The 19511-nt window shown below is 39.5% G+C and overlaps 1 protein-coding gene and 1 long non-coding RNA gene across 2 annotated transcripts in view; both read right to left on the reverse strand.

The window, feature by feature from the left end:
* The window catches only part of NBAS (NBAS subunit of NRZ tethering complex), a 166661-nt gene extending 149147 nt beyond the window's left edge, over positions 1-17514 (reverse strand). Inside the window, exons 1-11 of the mRNA XM_069011614.1 lie at positions 17356-17514; positions 12941-12995; positions 12275-12311; positions 10459-10536; positions 9453-9500; positions 8308-8351; positions 7775-7908; positions 6529-6662; positions 6311-6409; positions 1891-2029; positions 380-445 (exon numbers count right to left, since the gene is read on the reverse strand). Of these exons, the coding sequence (XP_068867715.1) occupies positions 380-445; positions 1891-2029; positions 6311-6409; positions 6529-6662; positions 7775-7908; positions 8308-8351; positions 9453-9500; positions 10459-10536; positions 12275-12311; positions 12941-12995; positions 17356-17499 (978 nt within the window). The 5' untranslated portion in view covers positions 17500-17514. The remainder of the gene's footprint in view (positions 1-379; positions 446-1890; positions 2030-6310; positions 6410-6528; positions 6663-7774; positions 7909-8307; positions 8352-9452; positions 9501-10458; positions 10537-12274; positions 12312-12940; positions 12996-17355) is intronic.
* Positions 17515-18558: 1044 nt separating this feature from the next.
* Positions 18559-19510, reverse strand: LOC138108665 (uncharacterized). The gene is made up of 2 exons (XR_011150046.1): positions 19457-19510; positions 18559-19369 (listed from the first exon to the last, which is right to left on the reverse strand). It is a non-coding gene; the product is annotated as an uncharacterized lncRNA (long non-coding RNA).
* Position 19511: the final 1 nt, after the last annotated feature.

Genomic DNA, 19511 nt, shown 5'->3' on the forward strand with positions numbered 1-19511 from the left:
ATCTACTTTCTTCTTGTAGAATATATATAACACAACTTACAGCGTCTGATTATCACATTCATTAACAAATAATTAAGTGGCTTCTTATACCTTCTTTTTTTATTAAGGGCTTACATTTAATATTGAACTCTACATCTCTAGACCTTTTCCTGAAACCCAGGGATTCAAGCTTTAGCAAATTAACTAACTGGATTTTTAAGAAAGCCAAGTAAGTGGCAAGATACTCCATTTTATACTAAAGCTCTTTAATTAATTTAATAGAACGTTAATTCCTATGTTGCATAAATTAAAACCTACTTTCAGTCAGTCTCTCAGGTAGTCATTAATGGACAATTATGTCAGCAAAATACATTTCTGAGGTAGATCCAGATCTTAATACCTGTTCTGTTCCCCGCCTGCTGTAAAATCTTAAATTCATAATCCTTAATAATCCTCTTCTCTGTGCCTGTAAGAACAGAACCAAATCATACAATGAAAGACAATCTCATACATTGTTTTATGCACCAAATATTAAAGTCGTATTTAAAATACTGAAACAACTCTCCAAGATTCTTTAGAGGCTCTGCAGAAAGACCTTGACAAATTAGAGAGATGGGCAATCACCAACCATACGAAGTTTAACACGGCCAAGTGCCAGATCCTGTATCTGAGGCAACCCTGGCTGTGTGCACAGACTGGGGAATGAGGAGCTGGAGAGTAGTGCTGGTGAAAGGGACCTGGGGGTCCTGGCTGACAGCGAGTTGAATATGAGTCAGCAGTGCTACAATATATGAAAGCCATTAAACCACTAGTGTCCAAAGGAAGGCCATGATGATGAAGGGCCTTGAGGGGAAGCCATATGAGGAACAGCTGAGGTCACCTGGTCTGTTCAGCCTGGAGGAGACTGAGGGGAGGTCTCATCGCAGTTACAGCTTCCTCGTAACAGGAAGAGGAGGGACAGACCCTGATCTCTTCTCTCTGGTGAGCAGGGACAGGACCTGAGGAATGGTCTAAAGTTGTGTCTGGGGAGGTTTAGGTTGGATATCAGGAAAAGGTTCTTCACCCAAAGGGTGGCTGACACTGGAACAGCTCCCCTGGGAAGTGGTCACAGCACAAGCCTGACAGAGTTCAAGAAGTGTTTGGACAATGCTCTCAGGCACATGGTGTGACTCCTGGGGTGTCCTGTGCAGGGCCAGGAGTTGGACTTGACGAACCTTGTGGGCCTCTTCCAACTCAGCAAATTTTATGATTTTACTATTTTTAAACTTCCGTAAGACTGCCTATGCAAGCATAATAAAATCCAGCTTGTATCATTTTGTCCACTTCATTAGGTATATAACATCTCACAGAAAAGCACTACTCATTTGCAATTAAATTAACAACTCACTTGTAATACTAAGCAATACCTATGTAAGAGTAAACACTGGACTTTATGCTGATATGCTGTAAATTGATTTCAGTATAACCAAGTTGTTATCAAATCAAACACCTACTTCTACTAGAAGCAAAAGAAATCAACAGCCAGAGTTAAACTGAAACATTTATTTCAGGTATGCTGCCTTTCGCTCTGAAGTAATAAAAGAACAAGCTGGAATTTTTTTCCAACAAGGACACATAACATATCCCAATGTACAGCTAGGAGCAAAAAAATATTGCAGCTTGGAAATTTACAAACTCCTTTCTTGTTGCTTTTGGTTTTAAAACCATGGTAATTAAGAACTTAAAGTTCAAATCATACTACCTAAAAAGCAAAAACAGACAGATGGCAGGGGGAAAAACGTAACTGCTTACACATACACATCATACCTTAGAAAATAGGAAAACGTTGCATTAAATTCTTTGTTCAAAAAGAGATACATATTGAGCTTCCAGTGACAGTATTCATCCCGTAAAAGGAGGATGCATACTTACTGTTCTAACATCATCTTCATAATTAGTGACTTGTTTGTAATGGGGGGAGCCTGACAGAATTCTCCAAGCAGATATTCCACAACCAGCTGCTTTAGATACTCCGTCTTCATCTGTTTCACAGCCTCCCACAAGAAGAAGTCTATAAAATATATAAAGATGTATTATGGTTTCATATACTGCCACATACTTTTTTTGATTTGCTTAAGTCTATAGCAGTTTGCTTACAGTAACAAAAAGACTAAATATACCAAGACATTTAACAGCCACAATAAGCTTTGCCTGTGAATAAATATACTGAAATCTAAAAACACTTAAATATTATTCAAGTAACATTTGTTATTTGTAGCATTTATACCTATCCATTCTCATTTCTAGCTTTCCAGATAAGTCATAATTCCCAACATCTAAAATAAAATAAGTCTGGCTGCAAGTTTGAGTTTCCCCCTTATCCTCAAAAGTGAAAAAAAAGTAACAGCTGAAGCATATGACAAGTTCTGATCGTTCTGTTCAAGCATCAGATTTTCATTTATTCAGATGTGGTACAAAAGCTACTTCTCTTTCACTGAAGAACTGAATGCATTAAGGTTTGCCATTAAGTTTCTTGCCAATTAAAGCCACTGTACCAATTATACATGTGCGCGCAATGATTTTGTTACACACAATAGGTGGCATTTTAAAAACTTTGACGTAAGTCTTTGTAATTATTGCTGATCACCACTAAACTGTAACAAAGTATTTGCCCTTGAAGCCCTTTCACCTTATTAACAAGCACTTCCCTATTTGACTGATGACTACTTCGATGAAAACCTTGAGAATAAGTGTCTAAGTTTGTCTGGAAGTATCATTGTAATGAATCACCCATCAAAGGTAAAGCATCTACAAAAAAAGGCACAATTGTAGGAGCCCGAAGCTCTGCCCTGGGAATGCTCCCTTACCCCTTTCCCAAGGCCGCATCACTCCTGAGGCGCTCTGCCCCCAGTAGTGGCTGCCGCTCACACAGAGCAGCTCTGGCCGGTGGCAATGCCCAAACTACACCTGTGAAACTCAAATGAATGAATAAACGAAAAAAAAAAGAAAAGAAAACGTTCTTCCACATTTAATCCTTTTTAAGATGTCAGTAAAACTTATTTAGTATTGCCAGGTCTCCTGCTATTCAAACATACATGGATGAACCACAGAATGACATCATCAGTTAGGCTAGAAAAGAACCTCTGAGATCATCAAGCCCAAGCTATGACCAAACACTACCATGTCAACTAGACCAGCTCAAGGGATGGTGACTCAGCCACATCCCCGAGCAGTCTATTCCAATGTCTAATCACCCTTCATGTGAAGAAGTTCCTCCTGATGTCCAACCAAAACCTCCCCTGGCACAGCTTAAGCCTCGTTTTCTCCTACATCTTCCTGGCTCCTTGGGAGAAGAGGTTGACCCTCACCTGGCTACAACCACCTGTTACATAGTTGTGGAAAGTGGTAAGATCTTTCTTGAGCGTGATGCCTAAAGTTCTTAGAAGTTTTAGATATTCTGTGGTGTAAGGAACGGCCTAAGGCAGTAAAAGAGAAGTCACTTTGACCAAAAACTGCAATAGGAGACACGAACATGAGGAAGCCTACTATTTTTCTTGCGCATGTGCTCTACCCAGAGCACAGCCAGCATGCAGCAGTTTGAGCAGCTGTTTTCCGGGCTTCATTTCTAGATCCCAAAACATCTACATACTTCTGGGACCATTTGAGGACTCCTGAGACCATCAGAGGACTCTTGGGAAGCCTTTCACTTCACAATGCCAGTCACTGCCAGGAAGAGCTAGCTAGAAAGCTTTAGAAGCTTTTACCAAGGTCTGCCAGTTGTTCCTAATCAAAGGATGCTTTGAGCTTTAGTTCCAGATGGACTCCTGGCTACCAGGGGTCAGAAACCCTTTCAACAAGTCCTAGAAAAAGACCTATGTAAAAGTGCCAGGCCTAGAGTGCAGCATTTTGTTCAACAGTTTGCAGAAAATAATGGCCAGAACCTATCTCTGTCTATGTTCTGAACAATCACCGCGATGCGCTGCCAGGCTGTCCCCAGCACCTCAGAGGCCTCACACCATGCTCCTAAGGGGGGACACAGATGTGCAGGTCTTGGACTGCAGTGACATAGCTCCAAGCAACCTGCTCTAGGTGACCCTGAGGTGAAGGGGAATGGATTACATGATCTCCAAGGGTTCCTCCAGTCTCAAAAACTGCCTGCTCTTGCAGTACCTCAATTGTACTCCACTCCACAGGTTTGTACAAAGCTGGGTCGAAGATAACCAGCGTAACAGTGGTCTCAGGAACAAGCTCAATTGAGGCATCCAATAAAAACTTGATATGCCTTTCTTTACTTAGTAATTTTGGTACAACAAATTTTAACTAAATCTGAAACCCTTTAACTCCTTCCTCACAAGCCCTTCATTGAAAACTTTAGGCTTTAATATCAAACACTTTCTGCAGCAATTGCAGCTAACCCAGAAGTAAGACATTCAGCTCCAGATTAAGATACCAAAACAAGTAGCTGTTGAACCTTGGATTTGAGTTTACAAAGAGCTCACACTGAAGCAGACATTTAAGATTTGTCAACTAAAGTGCCTCATAAATTCCATCCTAGATGAAAGCTGGATCACATGAGAACACCAACATTAGGTATCTAAATTAAGGTATATAAAACTTTTCAACAATAGTAAAAGTCAGTATTGGATTTTTTCGCAAAGCTATTGCTTCAAGTTTTCCTACAGATTCAGAAACATTCCCTACCAACATATTCTCTTTGCAATTATCATACATCTAGTTGAAAAAATTAAGTGTATTAAGTTCTTAACTGCTATTTTATTGCACTGTAAAGGGTAATGAGCAAATACACAGTATTATAGTAATGCACTAAGTCAAGCCTTACAAGAAGCGAGGAGACACCAGTATAATTTCACCATCTGAGACTAAATGAAATGCAAGAAAGCGTAAAATGACAAAGTTGAACGTGTTAAGTGATCAAAGTTCACATTATTGAAAATTAAAACTTCTACATGTCTGTATCAACAATTTTCTTTAATGCACAATTTTGAAGAGCTTGCCTTCAAGCCATTCTAGGGTTTTCTTAGGATAGCAAGAAAATTTCAGCAAGAGACTCTACTCATGAATTTAGAGTTCTGCAATCACAAATTTACAAGCCTTCTACCACAGATTAAATTCAGAATGGAAAGGACTTGCCTCCATCAGGGGCAAAACACAGGTTCTTTTGTTTTCCATCCATTCCATCCAATTGTGCATTCCTTCAAGTGTCAATTTTTCAGCTTTACTAAGTCGCTCAACTTGTGGCACATCACAGGAGATACTACAACCATTAACCCTGATCTGATCAAAGGAAACAATGGGTTGGTTCTGTTGTCTTGTCATGTAGTGCTACCAAAGCTCCATAACCCATACTTATTACCTCAAAACTCTAGATTCAGTATACTGAGTATTAATTATGTGAAATCACTAAATATGTATTAGGTGGAAAGAAAAAGCCATACACAAAATTAATCTCTCAAAATAATAAGCTAGAAGAACATTACATCTCATTAATAATAATTTTTTTTCCTAAGCTAGATATGACAGCTCACTTAACACTGAAGAATGAGAACAAGTTTTTTCAACAGTGAGTTTCTTCCGGTATTCTATAGCCAAGCCTAATTTCCATTTAAAACAATACAATGATGTAACACTGCACTGACAGATTCAATCCTAGCGGATCTAATAGAAAAAAAATATCTAGAAAGAAGTTTAGTTCCTACAACTGAAGAGAAATAGAGTTGCTGAGTTTATCTTGCTTCATAACAAGTCAATATTTAAAAAGTAAGACACATTTTTAGTGCAAGTAATAGGCTAACCAGGACCTATTCCAATTACATTGGGTTCAAGAGCAGGCAGGCAAAGCAGTCCACATTTCAACTCCAATTTCTGTACCCAACAGGTTACTAACAGAGAAAATACATCACAAGACAACTCCAAACACCAAAGCCAGGCAGTTCCAGCCAGAACACTGGAAAATGGGCTGGCCAACAAGGCCAGTAATCAATTCCAGATAGAAAAAAAACCCCAAACCAACAACTAAACTTCAGCCTTTATCCCCATCACATTCAGAAACCTCTTTCGAAACTATTCCTGACATTCTAGAAAATGCATGTTGCTTACACAAGGTACTCAAACAGAAAAGGACATTACTAATGGAATCATGAAAGTCAAGTGAGATGAACTAAGGTTCCTTTCATAGTAGAAAGAGACATGACTTGTTATTACTGATGCACTAAATAGCAATTTTAGAATAGATCTTTCTCCCCCTCCACATCCAACACACTCCAATGCTTATTTTGCCACTTTTTGTTCATCATTTACATGTCATTGTCAGGTAGCTAACAAGAACACTTACCTGTGACCAGGATGATAAATGACAGCTGTTATCCCGTGGGCGTAATGGCTGCTAAAGCTGAAACTATGACTTTCTTGAAAGCTTTGATTTGTTCCAACACTAAGTATGCAGGGAAAAAAAATACATACATTTGTTCAGATTTACTTTCTTTAAAGAGCAGAAAGAATTCCTTTGAAGTTCACGGTGCCTTTTCAAAGGAAGTCAAAATTTATGCTTACCTTACAAGGTAACTTCTCAGTTCTCCACGATAATTAACAACAAGGAGTTCAGCTGACCACTGGGCACTTGCTTTGTATTCTAGAAAGATCAATCCAGCAACAGCGTAACTCAGATCGCCTGGAAAACTTGCTGTCTTTATCCAAAAATGAAGGCAGACATTGGGAGAGAAAGGGGATTTTAAGAAGTGTCTCTGTTAGTGAAAGAACTAGAGTTAAATTTACTATATTGTATTAAAAAAAATAAAGTTTCATAGTTTGTATTACAAACTAAATACATTTTCTTTTATCTTGATTTTAAAGAAATCTTATTATAAAGTTTGCAAAGACAATATATGGAGGAAATACACTTGAGCCACCTTCACAAGTCAGTTCAATACACTCTTCGAACATACACAATAGAAAATACATTGTGTCGTGTGGTGATCTGTTTACCCATTGCTTTGCCTGTCCCATACTGCCCCCTACCCTTCCCCCCCCATTCCCCTGCCCCTAGCCCTGGCCACTCCCTCAGGTTCTCCCTATCGCTTCCTGTACCCCAACCCCGCCCATGTACCGCCCCTGAGCAAACCCCCCTGCGCCTGGATCATGAGGTCTCTCTGCTTCTGGGGGTTGCCAGGACAAGGTGTAAGATTAAAGATCCTCTAAGACCCCCGATGGGGAGACCCTTCTGGCCTCCTTCGCCGTCACTGTGCTGTAAGGCTGACAGCTACCGGAGCAAGAGCGCGGGGCCGTCCGAAATGGACTGCGGGAGTGCGACAATGGTCACACTGCCCTAAGCAGCTCCACTGAGCTCAGGGAGAGCTGCAGCTTGCTAAACTCAACCTAGCATTACAACAGTGTGGGGCCTGTCAACAGCAATTATCTATTATCATACCAAGCAAAGTACTCTAGCAGCAATATTTCTTAATTTACAATTAACTCTGCATACAAAGTGCAGATTTAGAATCTATTACTGCAAACTATGGTGATTCCGTGCTTTCACTGTCTGATGCACCTACAGATCTACCACAATTCCACGACAGATGTGAAACACACACTTTGTGATGGGCTACATGTGACTTTTTTTGATCACATGATGGATATATTATAGTGAAACTTTTAATGGTCCATTTCTGCATGATATTCACAGTGTAAGCATTTATAGCAAACTAAGCCATGATTTGAAAAAGGTCAAAGAGTGGAAATTATCCATGATCCTTAAAAAAAGTTCTATTATATTCATATTTAACCCAAGAAGAGTACATACCGGTGAAATGACCAAAAGCTCACTACCCATCAGGTCAAACACTCTGACTGTTCCACTGCTTTCAGCATAAGCAAGTAATGTACAATCATGACTCCATGCCACTCTCCTCCACTGAGGGTTAGGATCCTTTGGCACTACAAAAAAGGAGTAAAATGATTAAAAAAAAGCAAAAAATAAATATAATCCCTTAAACAGAACAAAAAGTCAATTGCATCAAAAAAATGCTGGGGGCCTACCAGCATTACAAGCTTATCTCAGAGGAGGGTAAAAAAAGAAAAACCACGCATGTTTCCCAGACCCATTAATTCTAACTATCATTTAATTTCAGATTCAGGTTTCATATATTAATCATCATAAAAAGAAGTGGCAGAGGGAGGGTAATAGAGCTAGCCACAAAGCAAAACTATTAAGAGATTATTTTCAATGATTTTAAGAAGTTATATCATTATCATTAAAGTAAAACAACACCATTTAGCAACATATGAATAACAAACGAAGACACAAAGTAATGATGTAGCTAGAGGCTGCTGTACCTTGACATTTTCCGACTGTGGATACAAAGTCATCTTTTGCAGACCTGCAGAAAAAAGACTCATAAGCATTTGGATATGAAAAAACCCACTATTCAATTTTCTGTAATAAACAGAATAGAAAAATATTCCAAGTGCACAATTCAAAGGCCTGCATGGCCTCTAACTACTTGTTCAAAAAAGCAGATAGTAACTTTCACCCTTAGGCAGCTACAGTAACTAACAACAGTATTTTAGAGACCCTCATCCAACTGCATAAATACCAATATCCCTCATTTATTTGTAATGCTGTACAAAATAGGACAGCATCATTTCAGCACTTCATATAACTTTAGAAAAAAAACCCTAGTCAGTATTCTCTAGGTTACAATTTTAGAAACAATGCAAGAATAGTTACATTAATACAGCTGAAACACAAGATTTATTTTATAGTCTTTAAGCTGACGTTTATGGTGCTCACACCACTTTTGATTGAACAATTTTCATACACTTGCTTCTTTTACATATAAATGGAAGGTCTGACCTTCTAGCAAATGGATTTTTGTGAAGCAAGTAAACATACTCAATCAAGATCTGTTCTACAGCTAAATGTGCTCTTGAACTGGCAAAGGAGAGCTTGTTGTTAAGAGAGCACAAGGAAAGGGAAAGCATCAGTCTTTACAGCAATCCACTCCACTTGTAAAATAAGGTGAAGTACTATACATGCCAGCTACTCTGCAGAGAAGAACACTAGATACTAGCTCCTTGTCCCATTTATTAGGGCAAAATTTCTAGAAGGGACAGAAAGGCAAAGGTTAGAAAGACCATGATTTTTGCTGAGTATTTTAGAGGATCTTGATTGTTTTTCTTTCACATCTTGAAAGCAGAGAGGGAGATAGAGATATATACTTATATAAACACATCTACTATAATTGGGACAGTTAAGGAGGGTTTATGTAGGGGTGTTTTTTTGTTGTTGTTTTTTAATGGGGGATGGCAGAGAACTAAAAAGAAACAGTAGGCTTCTGCTTTTATGATTGTTCCATGGATAAATTTCACAATATATAACACTGCAAAACAAAGAAAAGTCTTTAAAAGTATTGCTAGTAAATGACTAGAAACACTTTCTCAGAACTCCACAGCTGAAGTAGCAGATAATGCTAAGTTACCTGATTTCTACACATTGGTCTTGAACAACTGCCAACAATTTACCATTGCTGAAAGAAAAAACACAGACGTGAAAGTTCATTTAAAGTCCATTCCTTACAGAATGTGCATCAGAGTCCTAGGTGCTTTTCTCCATGGTTAGATATAAATTGCCTCATTCATAAATTTTAGAAAAATTTTAAATGGGAAATATCAATTTTTTATTAAAAATAAAATACCCATGCTGTGATATTCCCTTCATTTCACTGAAATCCATCTGCCACTATTTTCCAGCAGCACTAAGAAAACAGAACAATGTCTAAAATCTCACTGCATGGGAGGTCAGAGTCAGCTGTTGCTTACAGATAATTTTACAACAGCAACATCCAAAACTATATATTGCTTTATCAGGAATAAGCAACTATCATAATCCAGTAAGTTACGTGTCTTTGTACCTACCATACAACATAAACTAGAACCTTGCACGCTACCTTCATGTAATCATGTCACTGAACCATTTTTCTGTACATACTTGGACTTATTTTTAAAAGCCAGTGATCTCATTTCTGCAGAACAGCTGGTTCTAGCCTTGGAACTCTCAGTTCTCTGTGTATGCAATAGCACACAAGTCTTGAGGGTATGCATTTACTTTCCACAAATATAAATTGCTTATTTTAAAATTATATATCCTGCCAAGTTATAAGTCTTTAATCAACCAAACTCAGGACTTGAATTTGATGATGACTGCACTGCAAGCCACTTTGCCTCAAAAGCTAGACAGACATTCAGCCCTGAGTGAGAGGTGCATTAACTGAAGAGAAGCAGGTAGAAGCCCCCAGGTAGCACACTAAGCTTTCTTTCACAAGGCCACCTGTGAGAGCCTCCAGTATTTCTTTTGACCTGAGATAGTAACACACCTTTAGCACAATATCAGCTCAACATGGCTATCAATGGGGGTGGCAGGGGGAGCAGAGGAAGCATTAGTACATTCACCCCTGTCAGAAATGGCAAAGCACGAGAGCTGGTTACCTTGCAAGTACGAGGTGCCAGTTGATCTGCTTATTAACCAGGCGAACCAGTCCAGCGGGCAGAGAGAACTTTGCAGGGCTGAAATACCAAAAGCATTAGGCTAAATCAGAGCAGTGAACAAATGCAGTACATGAGATACACACACCAGACAACTCAGCTTCAAGGCAACCATCAATCACTTGAGAAGGTTTGCAACTGAACATGAATCAACACTGCACCCTGCCAACGACAAAGGCTAACAACAGCCTTGTTTTTACTAACAGAACAAAACTGCATACTAACAGAACTGACTATTTATTTATGACTCTTTATGCTCTGGTCACCAGCCAGTTTTGGGACACCCATTCAAAGAAGAACACCAGTAAACAGGACAGGCACCAAGATGATCGGGGGGGGGAATTGAAGTACTTGCCCTACAATGAATCAGATGCTGTGGGAATTGTACTTGTTTAGCCTGAAGAAGAGGAGGCTTCAGGAGGACCAAACAGCAGCACTCTGATACCTAGGAGATTACCATGAAAGTAGGAACAACAGAGGTGCATGGCAGGAACACAAGAAACTACAATCAACCCTTTGGAGGACTTGGAAGTGCTGAGGTAACAGCTGTACTCCATGACTGTAAAGGTCCTTTCCAACATAAATGTTTCTGTGATTCCAAAACCGAGGAGGTTCCAAGCTGACATAAGGAAGAGAATTTTTCACCGTGAAGACAGTCAGGCACTTGAACAGGCTGACCAGAGAGTCTTTGGGCTCTCCATCCTTTAACCTTTCCAAGACCTAGCTGGACAGACCCCTAACGAACCAAGTCTGAATTCAATGTTCTCCTGCTTTTAGTGGGACTTTAAACTAGAGGCCTCTCAAGCTCCCTCCCAAACTCTTTTATCAAATACATGAAAACAGCAACTAGAATAAATTATAAAAGCTTGAAATTAGATTTTAAATATGAGTACCAGAGGGAGGGAAGAAAAGTAAGTGAATTCTGTCTACAACTGAATCTTTACAACTAGACTTTAATGACAGTATGGTGTCCATAAAAATCACCCACTCATGAGAGAAGGGTTGGGGGGAGTAGTGCACAAAAATAAAGCAGAACACCGGCAATAGGGAAAACAGCGTTCCCTGCCAAATTCAAGTATAGTACTGCTTCACAGGAAGTCACATTAACATCCCTTTCCATATAACTTTTTAAAAACCAACAGATTATCCTTTTAAAGGGGAAACTGATATCTTCAAACCTGGTAAGTGGTATAACCACAGCGCTGAAATTTTCCAGAAACACTGTACTTACTCCAGCATATTTCTGGGACCATTTAATGACTTTTTGAATCAAAAATTTATAAATGGCATGAGTGCTGTTCAAGCAGTTATCAAGCTTTTTGTACAAGTTTGAATTGTCAAAGAAAAAGACATCAAAATTATTACTCCAAAGGAAGCAACCCTGTTGCACCATCATATCTGTCACTGAGGCTTAAGAAAAAAAAAAAAACCAACAGCTGCCCTTGCAATATCTCAGTTGGAAGTGGAGAGGACAAGTATGTGTTTGGAGAAACATGTTCCAACTGCAAGGTTACTTCAGCTTCTGATAAAAGCACAAAGTCAAACTAGTATATATCAGCTTTTTTTCTATTTAGGCTTCCACTGCAACTCAAGCAGCTACAACTCAATTTATGAAAAGAAGGTATTCTAAGCATTGCTTGGACAATATTCTAAACAAGTGTTCAGTTTTACTCTCATTAAGAATTACTTTCCATCAAATCAAAAAGCTACAAAAATACTACCAAATAGGAAAATGAAGCAGTAGTCTCATAAAACCTACCTGTACCAGATGTACCGAAGCAAAAATAATGCAGGACCTACAATGGAAAGAGGTAAAAATTACATCTTAAATAGTCTTAAAACACCCTCCAGCCTGCTGTACAGGAAATCTCAAATTCTCACTAAAGAAAAAGGTATTGAGGGAAAAACCCTCTATACTTGGCCAACGAATTTTTACATTAGAATAAATACAAACAGCCAGTCAAAAAAAAAACGAATAAAAAAAAACACTGCATATTTTTGGAAATTCTAAGAGAAATCCTACTGATTGAAAATCCAGTTCAGTTACTGCCATTCAACACTTGGTTTATGCAATGTAATATCACCGGAACGTAAAACAGCCCAGTGCAAGACATGTTAAGAAAGGGGGAAAAAAAAACCAAACAGAGTTTGGTTTTTCAAATACAGTTCACAAAACACAGAGCTTGTTAACTGCTTAGATGTATGGTTTATTAGTTTGTCCCAACAAACTAATGGAGACAAGAATGCTCACAAAATTGACATAAAAATAACACAGCCATGTTCACAATCACAAAACATCTTCCTGAAAACACATCCTGCACTTTATTTCCATTATATTAGGCACTCTAAAGGGCAGAAATTGTGAAATTTACAAATAATCCACACAGTCTTAGAAGCCACGAATGTAAGAACAAGTCATATTTACCTGCAATTGCTCTAGTGATGATAAATGATGCACCATGTTTTCTGTTGCCTCTTGGCTGCAATTACAATAATAGTCATCAGACAGCATGTCACACATTTTAACTTAAATACAATATTCATACATACATTCCCCAATTAAATTTAAGTTGGCTCCTAGCCTACAAGTTCTTTATGTATTTTCTATTACTCAGTACTTCATATAATGTCTGATTTAACTGTGTAAGCTAAAACAGGCTATAATGCCAAATAATTTAAATGCCAAGAGGCAATAAACAAAATGTGCTACAGATTGAGGCAAAGCTGAATCAATAGACAGTCTCTGGGTAGTAACAAAAGACATTGACTTCTGATTATGTTCTCCTGTAAGCTATTATAAATCATTCTTTTTATGCCAAATAAACACCACAATGATCTGTAATGCCCAGTAGTCGAAGTACTTGGTGTACAACATATTATGCTAATATCTAACTGCTAAGTTACTTAAAGATTGCTCATGAAGTTTTCAGAAACATCAAGAAAAACAAACAGTTTCCAAAAAAAACCTCTTTTTACATCAGACATGTAAAGGTAACATGGCCACTCAGATAACCACCCCTACTACATACCATCTCACATAGCCTTTCCACCTGTCCTGCTCTACTTAAGGCAGAGGGGAGCAACTACACTGATTATACAAATAAAAGCACTCTCCAAACACAGAAAAAAGGAATACAAAACAACACAGGATGTATGCTCTTATCTATAAGAGGAGATAAAATTATTTGTCAGTAAGAAGCGGAAAAAAGATATGAAACTGAGAAGAGAACAAGGATAACCAATAAGGAAGGATCCACAAACAAATCTTCAAAATAAGCCATCAAGCTTATACCTTTCTAATGAAAATATTAGAGCAGCACAAACTGAGCATTAGAGTAGGCAATGACTGAATTTTCCATTCAATATAAAATACATAGAGCAAATTTCACTCATTAACTGAAATATTCAGACCTCACCAAGTTACAGAGCAATAAACACTGAAAGACATACAAATTTATCAACATTTTGGAATATGTCTATGCTTAAAAAAAAATGTGGGCTCCCACATTTAAATTATTGAAGTAAAAATTAGTTTTCTAGACAAAGTTTGCAATCCATAAACAGTCTTTCAAATAACCAGGCTGTCATCTCACAGCATGTAAGAAGCAAACACAGCTGTACTAATAGATAACATTCCACATTCAGGTTGATCAGCCAGGAAATAACAAGGCATTACAGTAAAATAAGTGAGAGCATAAATTATTTCTTGCAGCTACCCTAGTACCTCAGGGAGAACTGCAATTTCCTAGGGACCTTAAAAGCAGAGCTTGTTATAAGTTTTTGGATTATGAGAAGTTCCCAGTAAAAACATTTCCTAAAATTGCTTACACCTCTTTAGAATTATTTTTAATATTTTAAATGTCTCCTCCTGAGCCTGAACTACAGTCTTCTATTCCACACATCTTTAACTCTTCACAAAACTTATTTACTATTATATTGTGAACACTTGGATTTTACTTTTTATAATATATTCTTGTCATCTCAGCAACGGTTACCAGATGTGCTGTATTTCTTTTTAAATTCATTCCTTCTCAGGAAAACAACTTCAACTGCTCCTTCCCTACAGCATTCCAGAAATAAAATCTAAGTAACTTTCTTGCTGACAATATACCCACTTAGTTTTGGATTTTTTTGCACACTCTGCAAGCTGACTGGGGGGACAGGAGGTGGTGGGTGTTGGGGAAATCTCAAAACATTAGATTGCAATGAAAAAAAACCCACAGAAACAGATAATACATTTTGGAAGACAGATTGAAGAAGAGTCCAATCTGCCTGTATTTCTATAAATTACTTCACAAGTCCTCTCTTGCAACTTTGTCCACAGCCACTGCCTCATTCACTATTTTCATGGATCTACTACTCACTAACTCCTTTTATTCTCATTATGTATTTCAGGGTTCTCAAATAGTGCATTATATACAATGGCATCACTATCCTGAATACAGACTGCTTGATTTCACCACTCTCTTCCCTGGCATAGTCAATTCCTTGTATGTTTCCTTCACAAATAACTGCTATAACCCCCCAGCCCCTCCTCTTCTTTCCCCCAAAAAATTCTTACTGGAAATTTCAGTACAGGTGAATGACAATACCATTAAGAACTAAAATAAAAGCAAAATTGGTCATCCAACCTAAGAGATTTTATCAATGTCTCGCATTTAATACGACTTTACATCTTCATCACAAGACTCATCTTCCAATAATTAGAGCTGTAAGTTCTAGCCCTCTGCAATTAAAAATTAATCATCTCAAATGAGGTAACAGAAAAATAAAATCAATAAAGACCTGTGAAAGTTTAAGGTCCGGCTTTGTAGCCTAGATTACTGCATAGGAAGACATTTAATTTCATTTCCCAGTGCAGCATTCAACTTCCTTTCCACCATTCCTCGCCTCACTCATTCCAAAAGATTCAGTTCTACAAGAAAGTAGGGTGTGATTTTTTTCTGAAAAGTGTGAAAAAAACAGGATTAAAAAAGACAGATGTTCCAAAGGGAAAGTCACAATCACCTAAGTAATATCACTATTAAGGCACCTTAAGGCAAAAACTGACTCATACTGACAAAATAATCTGTTTGCCTACTATTGTCAGTGTAAAATCAATTTCCCACTAAAATGGTAAAAAGACTACCAAAAGTGTCCCTGACTACTGACAGTTTCCAAGAAGAATGTAAATCCAAGCAAACTATACAGCATAATATTTTCAAACATTCCAACTTCTGCTATTCAAAACAGGTATTATCTTAAAAATAAAGCAAATGGGCAAGAAATAGCAAGTTTAAAATAGCCAGCACCATCTGCTGAAGCTGACAAGCAGAATTCAATGATGCTTAGAAATTCTGACTACCAGGGCAGATGAGGACTCTCAGACTATGGTTACAGTCACTTTAAATTGGCATCCTCACATGCTCCCACTAAAGGGATGTGTCACCTCACTGACATGGTATTCACAGCCCCCTTGGTACCTACAGAGGTACTAGATGGACCACTCAACAAAAGGAAATGAAACAACATGATTGTTTCTCAGACTAATCAGTTCTTTAACCACCTTACCATACAACTTCAACAACACTAATGGCAGCAGAAAAGACACTTGTCAGAAATGTGCCCCCTTAACGCAGCTGTAGAAGAACCAGAGCCTCGTGCCACCATACCCAAGTCCTCCTCATGGTATGCCACAGGAAAATTGTTTCCACGTGTAATTAAAAACAAAGACTATTTACCATTTCTCAAAACACGGTTAAATAAAAATAGATGCAACTGCCTATTCATCTATACAAATAAGCTATTAAGATAGTAATTAGTAACACTGCAATTTTATTTTCAAACATCCATACCTGTTGCTGCAACTGAGGATTTATAGATCGAGAGCAACAACAACCAAAAAAAAAAAAAAAACAAAAACAAAAAACAAAATCACAAACAAAAACTTTCTGACAAATGAAAACCTATTTTTATGAGCATAGTGCTCGTAATTATTAACAGGTACATTATTCCACCTGCAAAGTTTTCACATCTTTTCTGTTCAGTTGCTCTCACTAAACATAACATTAGTTAAAATACTTCCACTAACGACTTTCAGTGGGAAGTGCATTAACAACTTCAGTGGACTTGAAAGCCACTACAAGAAAGAAAGAAAATCACATTGCTTGCATCCTCTGTATCCAAGTTAGACAAGAGCAGACATAGAGGCAGCAAGCTGAGCACACTGCAGAGGAAAACATGAAAAAGGAAAGATCGAAGAGCTTCTCAGCTTTTCCGGTGACCCGGAAAGAAGAACAGCTAGAAAGAAAAAAAACTTGCAGTACGAGAACAGTGTTATCTGATTTCTTAAGCGCTGGCATCCATTTGTGTGTCTTATGGACATTAGGTGAAATGCTTTTCCCTTTTACCCAACTCCTGCAAATACAGACACAAGCAGGAGTCCAGAGAGTGGATCTAGCTTTCCTCATGCAAGGTAAGCTCAATGAGGGTCCTGTTTTCACCAGGAGATTCCACAGCTCTCTGTACAGCAGTTTCTGGAGATCAGACCAGGACTTCATTCACCACAGCTTCACTTGTGTCAGCTCAACAGTAAAACCCGATATACATTGTTCAATAAGCAAGAAACACTTCAAGGCATCCCAGGCGGCACAAGCCAGGGTGGGAATTAAAGTGGCACGAAGGCACAAGGGGACAACGGCCGCACGGACACCCTGTCCGCCTGCCAGGAACAGCGCGGGCATCCCACTGACCGTCCCTGGGGCACCAGCTCACCCCCGCAGCGCCGGAGCGCCTCCGCGTCCCCGCCCGTGCCAACGTGGCCGATCCCCTCCCCCGCGGCCGTGCCGCGGCCACACGCACCTGCACCTCCGTCTCGGGAGGCCACTCGGTGTTGACCAGCAGGTCGTACAGGATGTTCTCCTCCCCGTCCTCCGCCTCCTCGCCGGCGCCGGCCATGCCGCGCTCCCGGTGCGCCCCGGCGCTATCCCCACTGGCGGCGGCCATACCGGCCCGTCCCACCCTCTCGGCGCCGCCACGGCGACGGCGCCCGGCGGGGGCCAAACGGCTCCGCCTTTAACTCGTGCGGCGCCGGCCCGCAGCGTCGGGGCTCTCGGGGCAGGGAGCGCCTGCGGCAGGCGGGACACCAGGGCGTGCATTAAGCCCTTACTGAATAGGGGTGAAAGATGGGCGAAAAAGCAAAACGTAATTTATCGCAAGTTGTTCTTCCAACTTTAATGGTGCTACGTAGGACTTCTAAATATTTCAGTCCTACAAGTTTGAGTTCTTAGCGTTCAGCTCTGAGCCTGTTTGTAAATTCTGGGCCTCTCACATCAGGAAGGATATTGAGGGGCTGGAGCATGTTCAGAGAAGGGCAACAAAGCTGAGAAGGGTCTGGGGCACAAGTCTGATGAGGGAGCTGGAGGTGATTAGCCTGGAGAAAAGGAGGCTGAGGGGAGACCTTATCACGCTCTGCCTGAAAGGAGGGTGTAGCCAGGTGAGGGCCAGTCTTCTCCACGGCAAGAAACAGTAGTATGAGAGGACAATCTTAGGCTGCACCAGGGGAGATTCAGGTTGGACACCAGGAAGGATTTCTTCACAAAAAGAGTTGTTAAACATTGAAATGGGCTGCCGAGGGAGTTGGTGGAGTCACCATCCCTGGAGCTGTGAAGGAAAGACTGACTGGACGTGGCACTCAGTGCCGTGGTCTGCTCGGCAAGGTGGTGTTCAATCACAGGTTGGACTCGATGATCTCAGAGATCTTTCCCAACCTAATTGATTTTGTGAAATAATTACGAAAGTACGGATGTTCAGCCTCTTTCCTGCAACTTGATAAAGCGATTGTAAAATAGAAATAAAATCACTTCACACCCTGACACTTCTGCTCCTGCAGTCTAATTTTCACTTGTGTTTAGTAAGCTCTTGTAGGCAACTGTGCAGCCTAGAATTAGGTTAAACTACAAATTCTGAAACTAGGGATTCAGGGCAGTATGAAAGCTCTGTTGGATACTTGGGAAAGACTTCAAGAAGAAACAACTACTGAAAAAAAATGCCTTTTGACCGTCCTTACATTTTTTAATCTATATTTGACAATGTAGCTTGTAAACCAATGGTAAATAGTATAACATTGTGTTTGTAAGTTTCAAAGAATTGTGGGAGATTTATAGTAAATTCCACTCCACATTCCTCACCAACAAGCAGCAGTATATATTGATATCAAGGTCTGCAGACAAACAGGTTTTCTTAACAGTCATGGTTGAATGTGTACATTATTCTTATCTGTGCCTTTAAAAAAAATTACTAGTTTTGTCATTTATCTGAAAGCAAGCAAACTAATGATTGACAGATATAGGAAATAATAGTGAAAGAAAAGAGGCACATCAAAGGAAGATACTCCCAAAGGAATTATTAATACATGAGAAACCATTGCGATGCAAACAGCCTGGTACGAAGAGTATGAAATACCCTGCTGTATTTTTCTCTGCATGACACCAGTTTCTACAGTGTAAGTTAACAGCCAGTAGGGCTCAGTAAGTTTTAAAAAAGGTCTTGAAACAAACCACCAGGACAAAACCAATATTCAAATTGCAACACAGTAGTCATGAGAAAGTCATTGTCAGAGACGCTTGTTTTGGGTTGGTTTTTTTTGGCCTTTGAACCAGATGTGCGTCTGTCTCATGCTGCTTTAGGAGAGATTGAAGCTGTGTTTCACAGTGGAAGACAGTAGGCAATAGTTTATACTGTGCCTTCCACTTAGCAGACAAATGCACCATTGGCTCGTGATGTTGCTGTAGAAGCTGCATTTCTGCACTTGCAATCTAATCTTGTTTTTACAAAACACCGAAGATTCTTGCGTTTAATATCACTACAAGTTGTCCTAGAACAAGATGGTGCAGAACTTGGGTAAACTTCTGTAAAAACTGGAGAATAATGTACCCCTATTAGCCTGCGTTTCAAATCCTACCTCGGTGCGTGTGCGGTGCGTGTGTGGGAGTACCTCGGGTCACCAACGCCGGGGC

The sequence above is a fragment of the Aphelocoma coerulescens genome, chromosome 3, assembly GCF_041296385.1.
Source record: "Aphelocoma coerulescens isolate FSJ_1873_10779 chromosome 3, UR_Acoe_1.0, whole genome shotgun sequence".
Lineage (NCBI taxonomy): Eukaryota > Metazoa > Chordata > Aves > Passeriformes > Corvidae > Aphelocoma > Aphelocoma coerulescens.